This window comes from Rhinatrema bivittatum, chromosome 9, assembly GCF_901001135.1.
Source record: "Rhinatrema bivittatum chromosome 9, aRhiBiv1.1, whole genome shotgun sequence".
Taxonomy (NCBI): Eukaryota; Metazoa; Chordata; class Amphibia; order Gymnophiona; family Rhinatrematidae; genus Rhinatrema; species Rhinatrema bivittatum.
This window is the reverse complement of record NC_042623.1, coordinates 198,358,335-198,376,877: the sequence shown is the minus strand read 5'-3', so window position 1 is coordinate 198,376,877 and position 18,543 is coordinate 198,358,335. Positions and strand designations below refer to the sequence as shown.

The window sequence follows — 18,543 nt, the reverse complement described above, 5'->3', positions numbered from 1 at the left end:
CCCAAGGGACTAACGCCAGCGTGGAGGCCATAGATCCGAGAACTGTTAGGTAATCGCAGACTCGCGGACGGTGCTGAGACAAAAGATGTTGCACCTGAGACTGTAGTTTGCATATCCGATCCTGAGAGAGAATCACTCTGTCCCGTTTTGTGTCGAAAACGGCTCCAAGGTACTCCAAGGACTGAGTGGGTTCCAGATGACTCTTGTTGTAGTTGACCACCCAGCCCAGAGACTGCAAGAATTGTAGCACCCTGGCTACCGCTTGCCGACACAGGCTCTCTGACTTCGCCCGAATCAGCCAATCGTCGAGGTAAGGGTGAACCAGGAGGCCTTCCCGACGTAAGTGCGCCGCCACTACCACCATCACTTTCGTGAACGTCCGAGGCGCTGTCGCCAGGCCGAACGGAAGAGCCCGGAACTGGAAGTGTCTTCCCAGAATGCAAAACCGCAGGAACCGCTGGAACGCTGGTTGGATGCCCACATGAAGGTATGCTTCTGTGAGATCTAGTGACGCAAGGAATTCGCCTGGCCGCACTGACGCGATCACCGAACGAATGGTTTCCATCTTGAAGTGAGGGACCCGAAGGCATCTGTTGACTCCTTTCAGATCCAGTATGGGGCGGAAAGTGCCGTCCTTCTTGGGAACTATGAAGTAAATGGAGTATCGGCCTTTGCCGTACTGATCGGCCGGAACTGGAGAGATGGCCCCCAAGCTTTCTAGTCTTCGGATGGTGTCTAGCACCGCTGCCTTCTTCTTGGGATCCTTGCAAGGCGAGACCAGGAACTTGTCCGCTGGGATGCGAGCAAAATATAACTCGTAGCCGTGTCTTATCACGTCGAGGACCCACTGATCCGACGTCATGTTGGCCCATTCCTCGAGAAATAAGGATAGACGCGCCCCCACGTTTGGAACAGCGTGCTGAGGGTGCGACGAGGGATGGGCCGGCCGAACTTCATTGCGAAGGCTTGGAACCCGCACCCGACGGGGCCCCTCCTTGCCTGCCAAAGCGTTTGCCCCGAAAGGACTGCTGCCAGTGAGTGTTTCGAGAAGAAGCCGGCCTATACGAGGGTCCGGTGGTTCTTTGCGGCCTAGACTTCCGGGGACCCCAGAAACGGGCTCTGCCGGAAAACGAAGAGCGCGACCGGGTCCTATCCTCTGGCAGCCTAAACGCTCGGTTCTCACCCAGGGAAACCATCAAGTCATCTAACTCCTTTCCAAACAGCAATTTCCCTTTGAAGGGCAATGCTCCGAGGTGAGCCTTGGACAAACCATCCGCCGCCCAGTTGCGCAGCCAAAGGAGACGGCGTGCCGACACCGCTGCCACCATGGACCTAGCTGAAGTGCGTAAAAGATCATGGAGCGCATCGGCCCCATATGCGATAGCTGCTTCCAACCTGTCTGCTTGGGAAGCCTCCTCCGGAGAGAGACCCGCATTCGCCTGCAGTACCTGGGCCCAGCGCAGACTAGCTCGCATAGCAAAGTTCGTGCAAATGGCGGCCCGCACTCCCAGGGCGGAAACCTCAAAAATCTTTTTGAGCTGTACCTCCAACTTTCGGTCTTGAATATCCCGGAGGGCCGTCGCTCCCGTGACAGGGATGGTAGACCTCTTCGTGACAGCGGACACCGCCGAATCCACCTTTGGGAGTCGGAGGAGCTCCAGCGCGTCCTCCGGTAAAGGATAGAGTTTATCCATGGCCTTGCTGACTTTCAAACCTAACTCCGGAGTATCCCATTCCTTGAAAAGGATATCCGTGGACGAGAAATGAAAAGGGAAGGCAACCGCCGGTCCTGTGAGGCCGAGCAGAACAGGATCCATATTCGCCTCCTGGCGGACCACCACCGGAGGAGCTTCAATTCCCAATTCTTGGAGAATGGCCGGGATGAGAGGTGCCAGTTCCTCTCTGCGGAATAGCCGCACCACCTTGGGGTCGTCCCCTTCTGCAGCCTGAGCAGGTTTCTCTGCAATGGGCTGTGCAGTACCATCCACTGCTGCCTTCCCGGCCCCCGTCAGGGGCTCCTCGGAGGACTCCGTATCATCCCCAGGGGAATCCTCGGGATCCGATTCTTGCGGCACCCCCCTGGGAGGCCGCTTCCCCCGGGACGCAGCGTGGGCGATCTCCGCGCCCTTCCTGGCTTTCTTTTTCCGTAGAGGGGACCCGTGGTCGGCCGCACGCGAGCCATTCCCCCGGCTGCGCTTGTATCTGAGGACTTTGCGCAGTAACAGCGCAAAATCCTCAGAAAATTCACCAGAATCCGAAGAATCACCCTCGGAAGCCCCCCGGGACCGAAGCCCCTCCGAGGGAACCTCCCCCGCCGTGACACGCTGCGGGGAAAGCGCGGGAGGAAAGGAAGAGGCCCCCACCGTTTCCCGCGAAATTTCCCGTCCGGTGGCCAAAATGGCCGCCAGTCCCGCACTGACCGGGAAAAGATCCTGAGGCCTGTCAGCGGAGCTACCACCGCGCGACGGCGAACGCGCGACCCGGGAACGAGCCCCCCGCGGCGCTACCGAAGGTCCCTCATCACCCGGGACGCAGGCCAAACAAAGGCTGTCCCTTGAGAGACGCGCGCGCAGAGCCGCAGGCCCTGCACTGTGCAGCACGCGGCATGCCGGCGAGAAACGCAGGAAGAAAAAAACGGAGCCGCGGCGAAAAAATTACCACAAGCAGAAAAAAATTCAAAATAAGCAAACGGCGCAATTCGGCGACCTCCCCCCTGCCAACGACGCCCCCCCACCGACTAAAACGGAGAGGCGACGCCAGGCAACAGAGAGCCGCAAAAACAAAAGTAAAACTTTTTTTTTTTTTTTTTTTTATTAAAAAAATCGCTGTCCCTGGTTCTGAAAAGCCCTTATTCCTGCAGGGGTGAGTGAACCAGGCTCCCTGGTGTCACCCCTGACGCTGCCACTAGTTCAGCCGGGTCCTCAACCCTGGCAGCGGCCTCAACCGGGGGAGGGTAGTCCCCTCAGGACCTCTCAACTCCCCTGGGAGGCAGGGCAACCGGGAAAGAATTAAAAAGAAAACCCAATTTAGTTAAAAAAAATCAGACCTAACCAAAAACTAAATGAAAAATCAAACCTGACAAACAACCAGAATCAGGTCAGGCAGGGCTGTGACTGGACCTGCACCATCTACTGGAGACAGAGTAAGACTGAGGGGCTGTGACTGGCACAGGGGCTTATATATGGCTCCGCCCACAAGTTTTAATCTGTCTCCATCTACTGGTGCGGAGTCACAACCCAGGTGTCCTGGACTGATCCTGGTACGTACAGGGAAAAGCTTTTGAAACTGAATTAACCTAAGTACACATCAGCTAAATTATCAGGTAGAACTTTTACTGATAAAATCTAACATTCTGATGGCACAATTTTCAGTTTAATGTTGGCATGAAACAATGCCATTTCCCTCTGCTTGCGTAACCGTTCTTTTTTCTTTTAAACAGCAGGTCAAACAAAGGACTGTAAAATATATATTTATTTGTTGCTTATACAATTCTCTCTATTTTACTTCTGTTTCTGTTTTCCCACAGATCTCTCTGGTGCTTAAGTGGAGAAACGGCGGTACTTGTAGACACCGGCATGGATAAGCTCATAAGACAACAGACACGTTTAGCAAAAATTATGGAAGATACGTCTGACTACTTTCTGCTCCGAAAACCACGTCCTGCTGGTTACATACACCAAAAATGACTGCACATTCCCACGTGCTAAATATTTAGAGACTTATTAGTTGCTCTCAAGAGCCAGAGAAGAAAGCACTTACTAGGAAATCGCTTGGCAGCCATTTGTCGCAGAGAATAGAAAACATCGGACATTAAGGTGGGGCAGCTCATGCTTGAACACACAATCGCACTGAACACCTTGTCTACATAGTATCGAAGGTTCTCCTAAATAAAATGTAAAAAAAAAACACCATATCATCTTAACTTTGAACTTTCAGCATGCAACAACTATATCTTCAATAAGTGGGCTTTGTCTGCGAGAACTGTGTTGGAGAGATAGGATAAGCAGTAGCAATTTATAAAAATAAAACCTCAATATTTAAATAAAATGGAGCTGGTTCTGGTCTGGGAGCTCAGCGGGAGTATGGAGGGCAGTTCACAGCCCTTGAGACAGGGGAGGGGGAAGGGTCTCAGCCATCGCTCAACGAAGATACCTGCTGGCCGGACACAGGATGCACGTGGACCGGACTCCTGGAGGGAGTCATGGCCTGAGGCCCCTGGCCAAGCACAACAGCTGGGATAGTTGGTGGGGATTCATAAAAAACAGAAGGAAAATAAAACCCAGGTAGCTGTGAATGCAGGCTCAGGCTGCCGCAGCTCAAGAGGCCAGATCACAAGGCTGCAAAGACCCAAGAAGAAACTGCCAGGCTAAAAAAAAAACAACCCCTGTCTCAGACTGTCTTCATTAAATATAGCACTAATATATAAACAATGACTTTCCACCCTGGAGAGCATCATATTAGGCTCCAACTCTCAATGATATTACCTTTATCATCATCATTTGCCTCCTCCTTACACAGTTCAGTTTTTCAAAAAAATCTTGTTTTCAACTGCAATAACAACTAAGAGAGAGCATGCAGCCTATTTCTGAAGACAGGTCATTAAATATGATACCCGTTTCCTGAGCTATGAGAAACCACACTTCAATAGCATCAGCTGTGTGAGTGGCAAGGACCCACCTTGTGTATTTCTACATTATCACCTTCTTTTATCCTAAGGGGATCAATTTCACAGGGTTTAGGCGAGTCGCATATCTGAAACAAGACAAACACCACAATTGAGACTATGTTAAAAAGAAACACACTGGAAAATAAATGCTCCGTTACTAGTACTACAGAAAATCAGATCTCAGAGTTTGAAAAACAAGGCTGATTACTAATTACATGTAGAACGAGAGAGAGGGAGAGAGAAGCAAGCTAGAGAGAGATTTATTACACTGAACTAAAACCTCTAGCTCTCCCTTAGCCAACAAAGTGCTTTGCTCAAGCTTCCACTTCACTAATATCCTGTGGTTTTATACCATACCTCATCAAGAATGTGTTTCAGAGTGACTTTTAGGTAGTGCTTCCCCACTATTTTCATCATCTCGTCTAGGCATCGAGTAGCCAGGGAATTCCCTCTAAAAATGGTGTTCGCTTCTCTAGAACAATAAGTTAACAAAACAAATAGGTTATCGGCATGACACACACAGGGCGCACGCATTTTCGGTACAAGCACGGGTGGCCGTCCGTCGCAAGTGCAGCCTATTTTCATTACTGGCACGGGATACTGAAATCCATTCAAGACACCTTTCAGATCGTGAGATTCTGTCCTTTGCCAACCTTTTTTTCAAAAATATCATTTAGGGACTTTCACATCAGTCTGAGATGGAAAACCCATGATTAAGTAGGCTCCGAAAAACCCTACACAGATCACATTTTGTTTCACTCCACATGCACAGCATCTTAGCTTGTGCCATTATGCAATCACTAAAGGCCTTCCAAACATAGCTGATACACGCCATGGCCATTCATGAAAGGTATAGTTCTCAATTTTATTTCCGATTTACAACCTAATGCATTCTACGATCTTGACAATAATAAGTACAAGCACCAGAGCACACCAAGACAGAAGCTTTAAAAACACCTCCCCCCCAGAACTACTTCACCTACTCCCCCTACTGCAAGGCTACCATCCATCCAATTAAGAAGAGCATCTCAAGGACAAGGTTCCTCACCTACATATAATGGTCCATCCATTTAAAAGCTGCAGACAACTGCAGGAATCTCCAAGTCAACTCTATTGAGATCAATGCGGGTTCCACAGAGTTGGCTGCGGATAACTCAAGGATTCCTTGCAGAAACCTGAAGCTTTTCCGCAGACGGCACCACAGTCTGACTATATAAAATCACTGACGATATCAGGGGTCCTGTCTGGCAAACATGAACAAGTTACTCAGCCTGTGTCATCATGAATGTACACACAACAGGAGGAAAGCAGTCTTACGTGCAAGGTGTGGATTCGTTGGAGATTTATGAACTCAACGAGATAAGTGACCTTGTGCTACCTAGTCTGCATGTACGTCTGGAGTCAAACTTTAAACGCAGTTCATAAAAGCACCCTAGCGTATAATTACATTATTTAACAGGGATTATGAGGACTCGCATCCTGAAAAGTCTTGCTGGGCTTCTCTAGCTGTGCAATTCATCTGGGCCCAACAAAAAAAACATGTGGTCACCAATGGATTTGGAAATGGGAGGTGCGGTTGGTCTGTGAAGGTACGAGAGTCGAATCCAGTATCTTTCCTTAGATCGCTCCAGCAAGCGTCCTCCCCCTACAACATGGATGCCAAATTACCCATGGCTCTCTGGCGATTAAGATCATTATCTCGTAATTTAAGGCTCAGAATGCTTCATTTGGCAAACTTTTATTTGGTCCTTTACAAATCACACCTACAATCAGGATATTTCATCATTAAAAAAAAATCATATTGTACAAAATAATTGACAGCTGATGTAACGAGAGGTCAGAAACATACTGTGTATTCTTTAGGTCCAGCTTGGCCACAGCGGCAACAAAAGGAACAAGCTTCTGGTGGTGCAGCAGCAGTCGTACAAGGGGCAAAACCACATCATATTTATCTCGACACACTTCGCCCAAAATAAAGGCAGCAGAAGCGGAAACTGGCTATAGCACAAAACAGAAAACAACAGCTATTTAGAATATACACAATTTAACCAAACAAAAATGCTGGGTGTACTGTCCTGTTACTGGTCAGAGTGGTATGCCCAATCGCTCTGGGGAGAGGCCTACAAGCATCTGGTTGGGAGTGTACTGAGCATACGCCAGCAGGTGGCAGTTCTCCTCCGGAAAGAGCTCTCTGCCAAGAGCTGAAGGACTTGGATGCGCGTCAGCAGCTCTCTTCTAACTAAACTGGCCTGGAGGATTCAGATCTCCATAGAGCAAGATTAAGCTCCATGAGAGGTTACATATCGGTCCTCTTTGGATCCTTCTGGCTTGGAAGCCTAACCGCAGTATCCTAAATTGAGCACAGCAAATTTTCGGACTGCACCAAATGAGCACTGGATTAACTCAGAAGTAAGAGCGGAAGCTTACGTGCTGTCTGCTAAGGGTTATCAAGCACTTCAGAAGCTAACATCTCTCAAAGTGTCACCATTTGACTATTGCTTCCACTACCTATGGGCTGTGTAGCATTTGTGTGCCAAATCTATAAAATAAAAGCGAGACCATATGGATCCCCAACTACATTAAACAGTATTGGTTGCTGAGCTGCACTGCACACATGCAAGATACAGTGACAGAGAAGCAGCCTTTCCTTAATAGAAAGGTGTAACACCGCCCGAAAACCCGACCTGATTCAAAGTGCCCCTCTAGAGTGGCACCTATATAGTGTCAGAGTTACTCTTTACAGAGGCTCGTTCTCTCCACCCCCACCCCTCCCAGCGTGCAAGGTATGTGTGTATAAAGGCTGTAGACGTATGCGCGGCAACAGTATTTTATATGCTTCGTGCGTAGTTTATAAAATGAGGCGAGATTTTTGCCTGCGCATTCCTTTTAAAATGTACCCATAAATGAGCTGAAAAATGAACCCCCTAAAATGAAAAAACCAAACCAAAAATAAGGGGTTTTTGTTTTGGTTTTGCCTGCACATCCCCATTGCCAGGTTCTTGTGGCCTGGTTTGGCCTCTGTTGGAAACAGGAGGCTGGGCTTGATGGACCCTTGGTCTGACCCAGCATGGCAATTTCTTATGTTCTTCATTGAAGCACCTGGTTTTAAATCTTCACTAGAACTCTTAGGGCCTTAACACGGGAAAAGGGCTTAATGCCTTTGAAACTTCTTCCGTTAAGTTTCTTACATGGATGCCAGGACATTGTCGCCATGAAATGGACATCTCCACTCAAAAGTATATGCCGGAACAGTCCGGTTTTTATTCATTTAATCAAATACCAAGAAAACAGCCACCGTGATTGCAGTGCACCCCCACGCACATTATCGTCATTTTTTTTGGCTTTTTCCCCTCCCCCACACAGAATTGTGAAACAGCACCTAACTGGCAGCTGTGGGGGGTAGGGGAGACGAGAGGATACAGAGGAGAAAGCAGGAGCGTGGAAGCCCCAACGTGCCGTCGTTTCTGCAAACGCAGCTTGCGCAAATCTAGTCCCTGCCGTTCTTTTCTTGTGCCTTCGTAAGGATGATCTTGCTACGCATGGCAGATTTAAAACGGTTACAGAGAAAAACTATAAAAACTTCTCTGCAAAATGAAAAAAAGCAGCAAAAAATTTTCAAAATTCACAGGTTAAAAATATCTCTCTCTATATATATATCTATCTATCTTATGGACACAAAACAAAACTATCAAAATTACTTTATTATAAAAAAAAAAAAAATTCACGTATCCGGAAAATACAAAATTGTGCCAGAATTTTGATTGCTGAAATAGTAAAGGTCATTTCACTACTTTAACAAGCTTTGGGAAAGTCTGTGCTGAAGCTAGGGCTGCCTAACATGTTACTCAGTTTTTACATTGGTTTCTTTAACTTTTCAAGACATAGTCTACACCTTGCTTGCCAAACAATCATCATCATCCTTCCAAGTCTCTGCTTTAGAGAGCCATTGATGGAAACCGTACCTGAACGTCAGGGGACTTAAGCAGCAGGTTCCTTAGAGGGATATAGTACTCTGATGGAAGTACATTGTCTTCAGCATAACATATGTTTAATCTAAGCGATCCCAGGTCCTCCGTTTTAGAGGACTTGTTCCCATTGTCTCTCGGCTGGAGCAAGTACCTGAAGGAAAAACGGGGAGGAGCGTTTGAATCATTTGGAGATATTTTTTTGCACTATAAAATGGTGCCACGTACTATTATCAACCACGTCCACCTTTCTCAGCTCATCCATTGACCGGAATTTGTATACGCTAGTTTAAACTTGTACTACATTCTGCAGGAGGTAACAGCCTGTTTTTATGTGCATTACTTTTCACACGTTCAAACACTAGGTGGCAGTTTGTAATTGTTTGGGCATCGAGGCTTGATGATGCAATTTTGTCACTTTCACAAAGCAGACAAGTCACAAAAAATGTTTTAATGAAAAACACGCATGTTACAACTGATTTCAAGGCAGTGCTCATCGGAGCCTTTTAAAGAGTCACTGCCACAAATTCAGAAAATATACATTTGTAGCGAGGGGCTGATGGCAGGGATGCGCACTGCCATGCAAAAGGCCTGCGTTTGACTCCCGGGTCAGGTCATTTTGCTCCCTGGGGTTGCTTAGGGAGTCGGCATCCACGTTGCCTGGGGAGAGGGGAGAGGGGAGAAGGGAGAAGGGAGTCTCTCTCCCCCCCCCCCCCCCGTCATCGCCGCTTAGTGACGAGATCCAGAGCCCAGGATGGTGGAATTGCCAAAGGAGCCCCGGTGCATGGCCCTCAGCTGTCGTCTGTTGGAAGGGGACATAAAATAGCGGGTAAAAAAAAAAAATCCCTAGGTAGTTGTGAATGCAGGCTCACGGTGCCGGATCCAATCTCCTGTTCTGCTCGAGTTGGAAGCACAAAGGAAATGCTTACCTGGTCATCCTGCTCCGCTCAACCTTGTCTACCACTCCCCTCATAGATCCCTTAGGCTTGTCAGAAAAAAGCTGGGGCCCCCCCTCCAAAAATAATTATGCTGAAGCACATACTGTTTTCTTTTTTTTTTTTTTATTTAAGACTAACAGGTATGCCAGCCATGAAGATTTCCGAGCTGTTTTAGAAGACACATAAAACTGAAATAGTAAGATATCCAAACAAGAAAAAAAACATCCTTTTTTTGGCCTGGTAATTCCTCCTCCTCCTTTTTTTTTTCCCCATTTCAATCAGAACCAGTGCGAGGATCTTGGCACCATAAGCCTTTATTGGCAACTACTTGGGGATTTCCCCCCCCTGTTTTAACAATCCACCTCTCCTGCTACTCCTAGCCCGCTCACCTTGAGGCCCGGGGCCATGCACCAGGGCTCCTTCCGGAAACTTGTGGCCACGGCCTCTGACTCTGACCAGCAGGCGTCTCCCTTGACGTCGACGACAACTCCCGATTCCATGGCATCCGCAGCCAACTTGGTGTGCAGGAGGCCCAATCCGGAAGCAAAGCGAACAGAGGCCATAAAGCCGCCAGGCCAGCCGAAAATGGCTCCCATTCTATCTCCAAGCCTGACGTGAGCGACGCTTACCTGCTTCTTTACAGCATTACCCTTTACTTTCCACTAAAACTTTTCGAGTCCTTTGTCTCTTACCAGGCTTCATGAGAAGAGGCGTCGCTTCTTAAAACCTTCACAGGAACCTTAACTTCGCCTAGAAAAACATCCTGGACAAGATTTCCATTGTTCCAGAGATCAATCCTGAAATTGAAACAATTTTGGTTTTAACCTTTTCAAAGCTGTGTAGTGAAGGAAGCCTCTGGTTCCAGAACGCCTATTTTTTCCCCCCCTCTTACGGCCATGATTAGTACGCATGCAAGCACCAGATTATAACCCAAGGGTTACCACGACAGTGTCCGACTATGAGTGGCACAAACAGAAAACAATACATCGTGGTTCTCTTGCTTCACAAAGGCAGCTGTGGACCCCCATCCGCCTGACATCTGTACCAAGAAAAATGGTGGAATCAATAGGGAAGGAGCAGGTGACATTTTGTACGCAGATGATTCAAGGCAAATGACTGTCAGCCATGGGGGAATGCAGACGATCCCTCGAAGATACCAATGTTTTATTGCTTCGAGTTAAACAGCTACGGTTATGCGGAGGCAGCTGGAACGACTGACCACTGAGCTTGCCTGAATCTTATTTACCTATAAACAGCAGCTACTTGTTATTTTGCTAGTCAAGAGGAATTTACAATTTTCATAAAATTCTCTCAAGCTAACAATGTGACAGGTGAAAGATTAGAAAAAAAAAAATAAAGCTAATGAGCACTGCAAACCACAAACAAAGATTACATCTTACGTTCAAACATTCTCACCACAAAATGCTAGATATCAGAGGTAACCCTGAAATAGCACAAGAAAGGTTTGTGAGGGTGGAAAAAGTCACAGCTTTCATGAAAAAAAAAAAAATGCAGCAGCCCTTTCAGTATTACTAAGGTCCCTTCCGCAAGCAGCGCGAATGTCCTCATAGAAAGGAGGTCCTGATCACAGGATCAGAACTGTCACCGGGCCACGCTGCAACCCTTCGGATGTCGCAACCGCTAGGCGAGGTTCCCCGGCAATGACGCGGGATACTCTGGAGCGGACCTGCAGGAAAGTGACACCCGCCTTGCCCATCCCCTTCCCAAAGACCTTGCATAGGATGTAGACCAATTGCATTTACATGGGTAAATGAACGCGACAGATGCACATCCTATATTCACAGGGTCTTTCTCCCTCTGCCTGACCCTCCTGTAATAACCTGGAAAACTTTTACCTCTAAAACATGCATTTGACTCATACAGGTATCATCGCTACCCTACTGCTTTCTCGTTTCTTTTAACAAAACCGTTATTTTCGGCAGCTCCCCTCAGAAATCAATTATTCTTGTAATGCTGCAGGAATACAAAATTCCACACAAAAAAAAGATACAACCCCCCGCCTTTTTTTTTTTCACAATTAAACATTCAAAATTCACAATTATAAAAAAAACTATTTAAATATTTACATAATTTTACCAAAAATATTTCAACATTTATACTATATACAAAAAAACAAAATAGGCAAAAAATTAAAACATAGGCCCAATAGACAAACCAACTATGTTGATATCCTGTCCAGTACTCACTGGAGAGACACTTATCACGCTGAGAATCATTTTTGTTTTGAACAGAACAAAGTGTCACTTTGGTTATTTAATTCTCTACAGACTCTGGGTGTATCTATGTAATTTAAGTGTATTTGTCGCTTTTCAGTCCTCTACTGGATGTCTCATCGCTCTGCATTCTTCAATTGGATGACTTTTTTTTTTTTTTTTTTTTTTTTAAGTCTTTTGAGAAAATATTTATTGTGTGAGGCATTTTTAAAATGTTCAGTGTCAGCATGGTTGCAATCTGAATGCAGTTTGACTGTGTTGGGCCTATGTTTGTTTTTATTTTTGTCTTTGTTTTTTGGATATATTATAGATGCCGGAATGTTTTTTGTAAAATGATATAAAAAAGGTAAATGTATGAAAGATTTTTATAATTAAGAATTTTTGTATAAGTTTGGGGTTTTGTTTTGTTTTTTTAAATCTTTTTGCATGGAATTTATAGTGTTAGATGTATTTGACCCTTTGTATTAAGGGTATGATATGCATTTCTATTATTGCAATCATATGTAATAATTTTACATCTCTTGGTTGAAATGCTTCCCCAGTGGGTGCCTAGTATTTCAGCCTGTGCTCTGCACCCGGAGAATTCCTTTCTCTGTAATTTTTGGAGTGGCGTACACCAGGGACTATTTGTTTTTTTATATGGAAGTTCTGATTTATCTAAGTAGTGGCACTTATCAGGAAAGGTTTGAAAACTGCTACTTATACATCTAAGTATAAATCTTTTCAGATTTATCTGGGTATGTAAGAGCCAGATAAATCTTAAAGAACACTACTTAGATAAGTTTTAAAATGCTAGTTATGAAAAGGAGCTACATATCTGGCTAATGGCTATTAATCAAGTTTACTTAGGGAATAGCCACTGCTATTAATTGTATCAGTAGCATGGGATCTTCTTAGTGTTTGGGTAGTTGCCAGGTTCTTGTGGCCTGGATTGGCCACTGTTGGAAACAGGATGCTGGGCTTGATGGACCGTTGCTCTGACCCAGCATGGCAATTTCTTATGTTCTTAAATCTGATAGCGTTTTCAGACTTATCTGGCTAAATAGTGCCTGCTGCTAATTAGCTAGATAATTTGGATAAATTCTAATTTGTCCAAGTGTATTTCAAATTTTAAAGGGATACAGGAGTAGATTTTATCTGCATTATACAGACGCATTTACCCTCCGTAAGTCGTTTTTTGCACACGCTGAGTTGGGGGATTTTCTATCATGCATATGGCAAAGAAAGGATTGGTTTTATCAATTAGGCTTCCAGTTCGCCCAGTCCGTCTGCAGCTTGTGAAGACTCTCCTGGCTCTTCAGCCTGGTCCCCCCCCCCATCCAATCACTTTTAAGATGTTTACATTCACTTTCTCCTGGATACAGAGCTGGGGTAGATATATGAAAGGTGACACATTTCCATGCATAAATTGCTTATAAAATAGCAATGTCCTCATGTAAATGTTGGCCCCTCCCTGCCCCCCTTTTTTTTTTATTACATGTGTATTCATGGACCCTGGTTTATGGGGGTATATTGAAGTTTTTAAAACAGTATGTGCTATTTTACATGCAGAAGTGCCTTTTTTTTTTTTTTAACATGTGCAACTTTTAAAAATTCACCTTTAAAGCTGTACTTTACCTCTAGCAGTTACCAGCAAGGGATAACATACACCTGCCATGTACTACCATTGCTGAGCTCCCCCAAATTATTTTTGAGATTGTTTGTGTCTGGAGTATATGGGCCGTGCATGTTTGTGCGAGGGGATTTTTTACATTTTCTTTTTTACTTTAAGGTGTATATGTGTGTGGTGGAGGTTTTTTTTAGGAACCATGTGGGCAGAGGAATGTGGGTGTTTTAGGAGGTGTCTGTCAGTGGGGAAGTGGGTAGGGAGAATATGAGTGTGTTGGGATCTCTGAGTGCATGTGATGGAGAGGTGGATTTGTGTGCGCGCTCCCTCCTGCTTTTCTGCTGTGTCACCTATGCACAACATTTCCTGACTGCAAACATTTGTGCACACAAGTTATGCTCCAAGTCTAATATTCCTTAGCCAGGAAATTTACGTCTGTGCATGCGCAGATGAAACACAATAAAAATGAACACATCGTCAGGTGGGTAAGGCACTCCTACAGTAGTTTACTGTAAAGAATGTTAAAAAAAGGGTTCAAACCTTAAAGTAGAAAAAAATACCAGCAAGAAACAAAGAACTGCAGGCAGCAGGCTAAACTGCTGCTCAGGCCCTCTTTGCACCTCCGTACAGATTTGTCAAGTGCAAAACCACCAGCTGAGTGAAGTCGACTCTGAGTGGTACGTTTGCCTGAGACAGTTTAGTTTACTGATTTGTTACATTGCTTTTCTACATACAAATCAAAGCAATGTACCATCAAATCCACCTACATATATTTAAAATAACTGAATGAATGGGGAGGAGCAAAAGAGGGTGCCAGACGTCACAGCCTATCCCCCTGGAACATTCTCGACTTTGCAAGTTCTACTTTCTAAAAAGATTTTAAAGAATTTTTTTTTTTTAAAGTTTTGTGAGATTAGGGTTTTGTTTTTTTAAATAACCCAGCTAAATATCTGCTTTGCCTCCCCTCCCCCCCCCTCCCGCCACTCATGCGTACGTCCTTCGTATGGCTGCAAAGATTCTACAGTTCTGTAAGGAGCAGGCACCGTGGCTTGAACATCATTGGCTTGAGGTATTCTCGGAAGCAGCCATCCCTCCACGTACGCAAGACCTGAGTGTGCCAGTCTCGCGGCTCAGGCAGCAGTGGCACCGTGCGGCTCTGCATTTGATCCCCAGTCAGGCCTGAGCATGGTGCACAGATATTATATGTGTGGCAGTGAGAATGGCAGAGGAGACAAGACGGCAGATGTGGCGTTTCCCTAAGCCCTTGGGGGTAGTAAGGGGCTTCACCGACCCGCCTGAGCGAGTGGAAGGCGTGGCGGGGAGTGGAGGGCATTAAAAGGGTAAAAAATATATACATTGAACCTCTATTTGCACAATAAACACTGCAATCCCACACTCACGTGCATTTAAAGGCTATTACCGATCAAGCAAAAAAGCTAGACTCTTCAGAGACTTCAAACACATGCACCCTGCATTATCTTACCACTTATCTCACTGAATATTTGTCAAGACAGCAGATGTTGAAAAGAACAAGAAAAATAAAGCTATATTTGTGTGGGAACAATCTGATATACATATAACAGATTTTTTACTGCTTCTGTGATATATGAAAAGATACAGTACATGTAGTTTTCAGCAAATTACAGGTAGACATGTATTTACAAAACAGTATGTTATGTTTCTGGAATTATCACAACTATGCAAACATTTTCTGGACTACAAACACAGGATCATAGGCCATGTAAAAAAATAAATAAATACAAATTCAAAGCCACTCAGAGCAGTCCAAAAAAATCCCCAAAATGTACTTTAGCGGCTGCTGCCTGGTAACTTAACAAATAATGACAATTTGCTACACAGCAACACTGAAAATTATTTTAAATTGGATTTGAAACAAAACAACTAAGCAAACAAGGTCAAATATTCAGCAGCATGGCAAGCATTTTGTCCATCTAAAGTTAGGTAGATAAATGATCCCGGATATTCAGCGGAGCATTGCCGATTAGGCATGCTGCTGAATATAGCCAGATAAAGCCCTAGGTAGCCAGATAAACAGATCAGGCTAACTTTAGGACTGCTCTCCAGCAGGACCAGGCTTAGCTGGGCAAGTTATCCGGCTGACTATTGGATTACTTACCTGGCCCAAGTTAGCCCCACCTAGAGTACCCCCTGAAGTGCTCTCGATTTAGATGAATAATCTGGAAGCAGCCAGTGCTGAGGGACTTTTAAAAACCCGTTTATCCATCTAGGTCCTGAACTTAGCCGTACAAAACCTTTTGCTATGAAACTCTGTTTCTCATTCTGAACCTAGAGACCCAGAGATTGACATTATGCATATCCTCTGGAGAAAGCAAGCCGCACGTTCAGTAGCAGCACAGAAAGGAAATTAGTGCCAGGAAGACCTTCGACAATGCATCCAGGGTGAGAAACATGCTGTCCTCCTGCTGGATTAAACTGGAATAAGGACTACGTGTTCAAAGTTATTGTCTGGTGAATGAGCGCTCATTCCTTTCTCAGGGCTCTGCTATGAACCCGTTTCGGATTGCCTGCCATCCAATATGAAAATGGGTTGAAATAAAATCTAAAAGCAAAGGCAAACTTTTGTGTACACGCCACATAAAATATAACATGGTACAAGCCTTCCAAACGACAAAGCGAGCCAACCTGAAAATTTACAAATCTTTTCAAATTAAATCTGTGATCCAGGGTACTCAGGGGACCCCCATTAGAAAACTGCTGAATTTATCTCCTTCCTTCAGAAAAGAAAAGCCTGTTTCAAAACGCTTAAGGAAATGTCCCTTGTCATGGGCTAGGACAATCGTTTGCATTCATTTTCAGTTTTATACCAGGGTCAACTGGAGAAGATCAAAAGGCACAAACCTAATTTCGAGCTTTTCAATATCCTCCTCTTCTACCTGAAATTGGGACTTCTTGGTGTAACTGCTGGATCTGGTCACCTGCAATCAATATAAATCGCAATTTAAACGTTGCACTGATCGTGACACACCTAAAACATGCCCTAATGCTGGTACACATTTGTTTAGCTTATCCAGAACTTATCACACAGAATCATTTTAAGAAATACACGGCGCAAATAAAAGATGCAACGTGCAAACAGATGCGACGGCCGCACTTCCTTTCTGCAATAACTAACCCTGTATTAGAACCGGACTTCCCAAGCAATGGCCCGAGGGCCGGATGCGGCCCTTGTGTGGGCCGAGGCTCCCGGCAGCAGCAGAAGGAATGTGACGCAGCCAGCAGCAGGGAACTGCAGAGAGAGACCTCACCCTGGCCTGCAGTGCAACAGTGGGCGCGTGTTCTGCCACCACCGCCGGCTCAGATGCTTTAAGTGAGAAGTGCCCGGGGGGGCAGCACGCCAGAGCGACGCAGGCGGGGGCCTGCCGGTGTAAGAGCCGCCGATGACTGGCTGCACCATTAACTGCTGCCGTCCGTGCAGCTTTTTGGAGGTGGAGCCACTTAGGCTGAAGACTGGGAGACACGCTGCGGCACAGCCATAAGGAGATTTTTTTTATTGGCTGCCGTGGAGGGCAGTGCAGGCCACTGGGAAGAAGTCAGTGATAGTACTGAGCCATGGTGTTCTGCAAGGCTGCCAGGGAAAGGCAGATGGGAATGAGCTCCTGGCACTCCCAAACCATGCTGTCATCTCTTTGGAGCTATGGGGGAGGAGGCACAGACGTTATCCCTTAAGCATGCGGAAATCCTCATTATCACCCAGATACCAAATCAGAGTTTCTCTCCCTGGATTAGGGTCTCCAGAGGGGAGTCAGAGAAGGGAGAAGGGGATGAAAATAGGGGAGGACTACAGTGTGCATGGGTGGGGGGGGGGGGGTGAGTGACATTATACCACAGACTTGCACAAACACCTCATCCCGCCATCCATCCACCCTCTCAGCCCCTACTTCCATAGGCAGGCAGATAATAGGGGGCGGGGGGGGGGGGCCAAGGTTGTCGACTCCAGAGAAATCTAGAAATATTACTGACGTGCTATCTGCCACGGGAACCTTAACCCCTGCCTCCCCTCTTCCCCAGCATTTCAAATCACTGAAAGGGCCACGTATGGTCCCCGTCCCCCCTGCATATAACTCCCAGGGGGCGCTCCCCCCCCCCCCCCGCACAGCACCCGTGGGTTCTCAGCAAACTCTGCAGAGAAATCCCCCCACCCTGCTTCTCTCGGGGATCTGAAATGGCCTATGTGGCCCTTCTTTTGAAAGGTTTGGGGGATCTCTCTGCATTAGAAGCTCCCTGGCTATTTTAAGGCCCATATTCTGGTGTTAAATGACATCGCTCCAATTACATCTGTGTGAGACTGCAATCAACCAAATAAAGCATAATAAATAAATAATGGATTTTCTTCCATTCCACGCCTTTTAAAGGAAAGGCTGTGGCTCTGTGGGATGCTTCAGGTACATGCAAATCCTAGACTAACTGATGGACCACAGATCTGTGCCTCTATCTGGGAAAAACAAACAAGATATTTTAAGATTTTAAAGGAAATTCACCTGAAGGTATTTAAAAAAAAAAAAATAATAATAATAATTCTTCGGTTATTCTGATATAGGAAACTATCTACTAGCTTTGGAGGTACTGCAGTATTTCAGTCAACCCTAAAGTCGGCAGTAATAAAATACTTTTACCGTAGATGTTCACCACAGATTATCTGAATTCAACAGCGAGCCTTTCCACTTCATTAACCCCTGCTGTGAGAAAGAGCTAGACACAGGAGCGCGTACAGAGTACGCCAAATTCAAAGTAGGTTAACCGAGTCGAAGACACTTCATAGAGCCCAAAATATTTTGTCCAAGACCAGGGAAGCCCAAATTTCTCTTCTGGGAAAGCTTTGAAAAACACCTTTGTTTTAACTGCTGAGGGACTGACTTACTAAGCACTTTCCCTCCACAGACAAAGAATGGGAAAAAGCCTCAGTAAATCAGGCCCGGAGTTATCACTAATCCCCTGCAGGGCTGCAAGGAAACATATTTTGGTTTAGTTCAGATTTCGGTTCAGTTTCCCATTTCATTTGGTTGGCATCAGAAGTCCATTCGTTTTATTCCTTTCCATTAAAAGTCATCGGGGGAGGGGGAGCAACGCATCAGATTCTTCACTCTAATCTTTG

General features: G+C 45.7%; 1 protein-coding gene across 1 annotated transcript in view; it reads right to left on the bottom strand.

Annotated features, from left to right (window-relative positions):
• RASA2 (RAS p21 protein activator 2) overlaps positions 1 to 18,543 on the bottom strand; it is a 223,099-nt gene that overhangs the window by 75,002 nt on the left and 129,554 nt on the right. The window contains exons 8-14 of the mRNA XM_029615728.1: positions 16,290 to 16,366; positions 10,262 to 10,366; positions 8,629 to 8,785; positions 6,516 to 6,664; positions 5,024 to 5,138; positions 4,678 to 4,752; positions 3,760 to 3,883 (exon numbers count right to left, since the gene is read on the bottom strand). Coding sequence (XP_029471588.1) covers positions 3,760 to 3,883; positions 4,678 to 4,752; positions 5,024 to 5,138; positions 6,516 to 6,664; positions 8,629 to 8,785; positions 10,262 to 10,366; positions 16,290 to 16,366 — 802 coding nt within the window. The remainder of the gene's footprint in view (positions 1 to 3,759; positions 3,884 to 4,677; positions 4,753 to 5,023; positions 5,139 to 6,515; positions 6,665 to 8,628; positions 8,786 to 10,261; positions 10,367 to 16,289; positions 16,367 to 18,543) is intronic.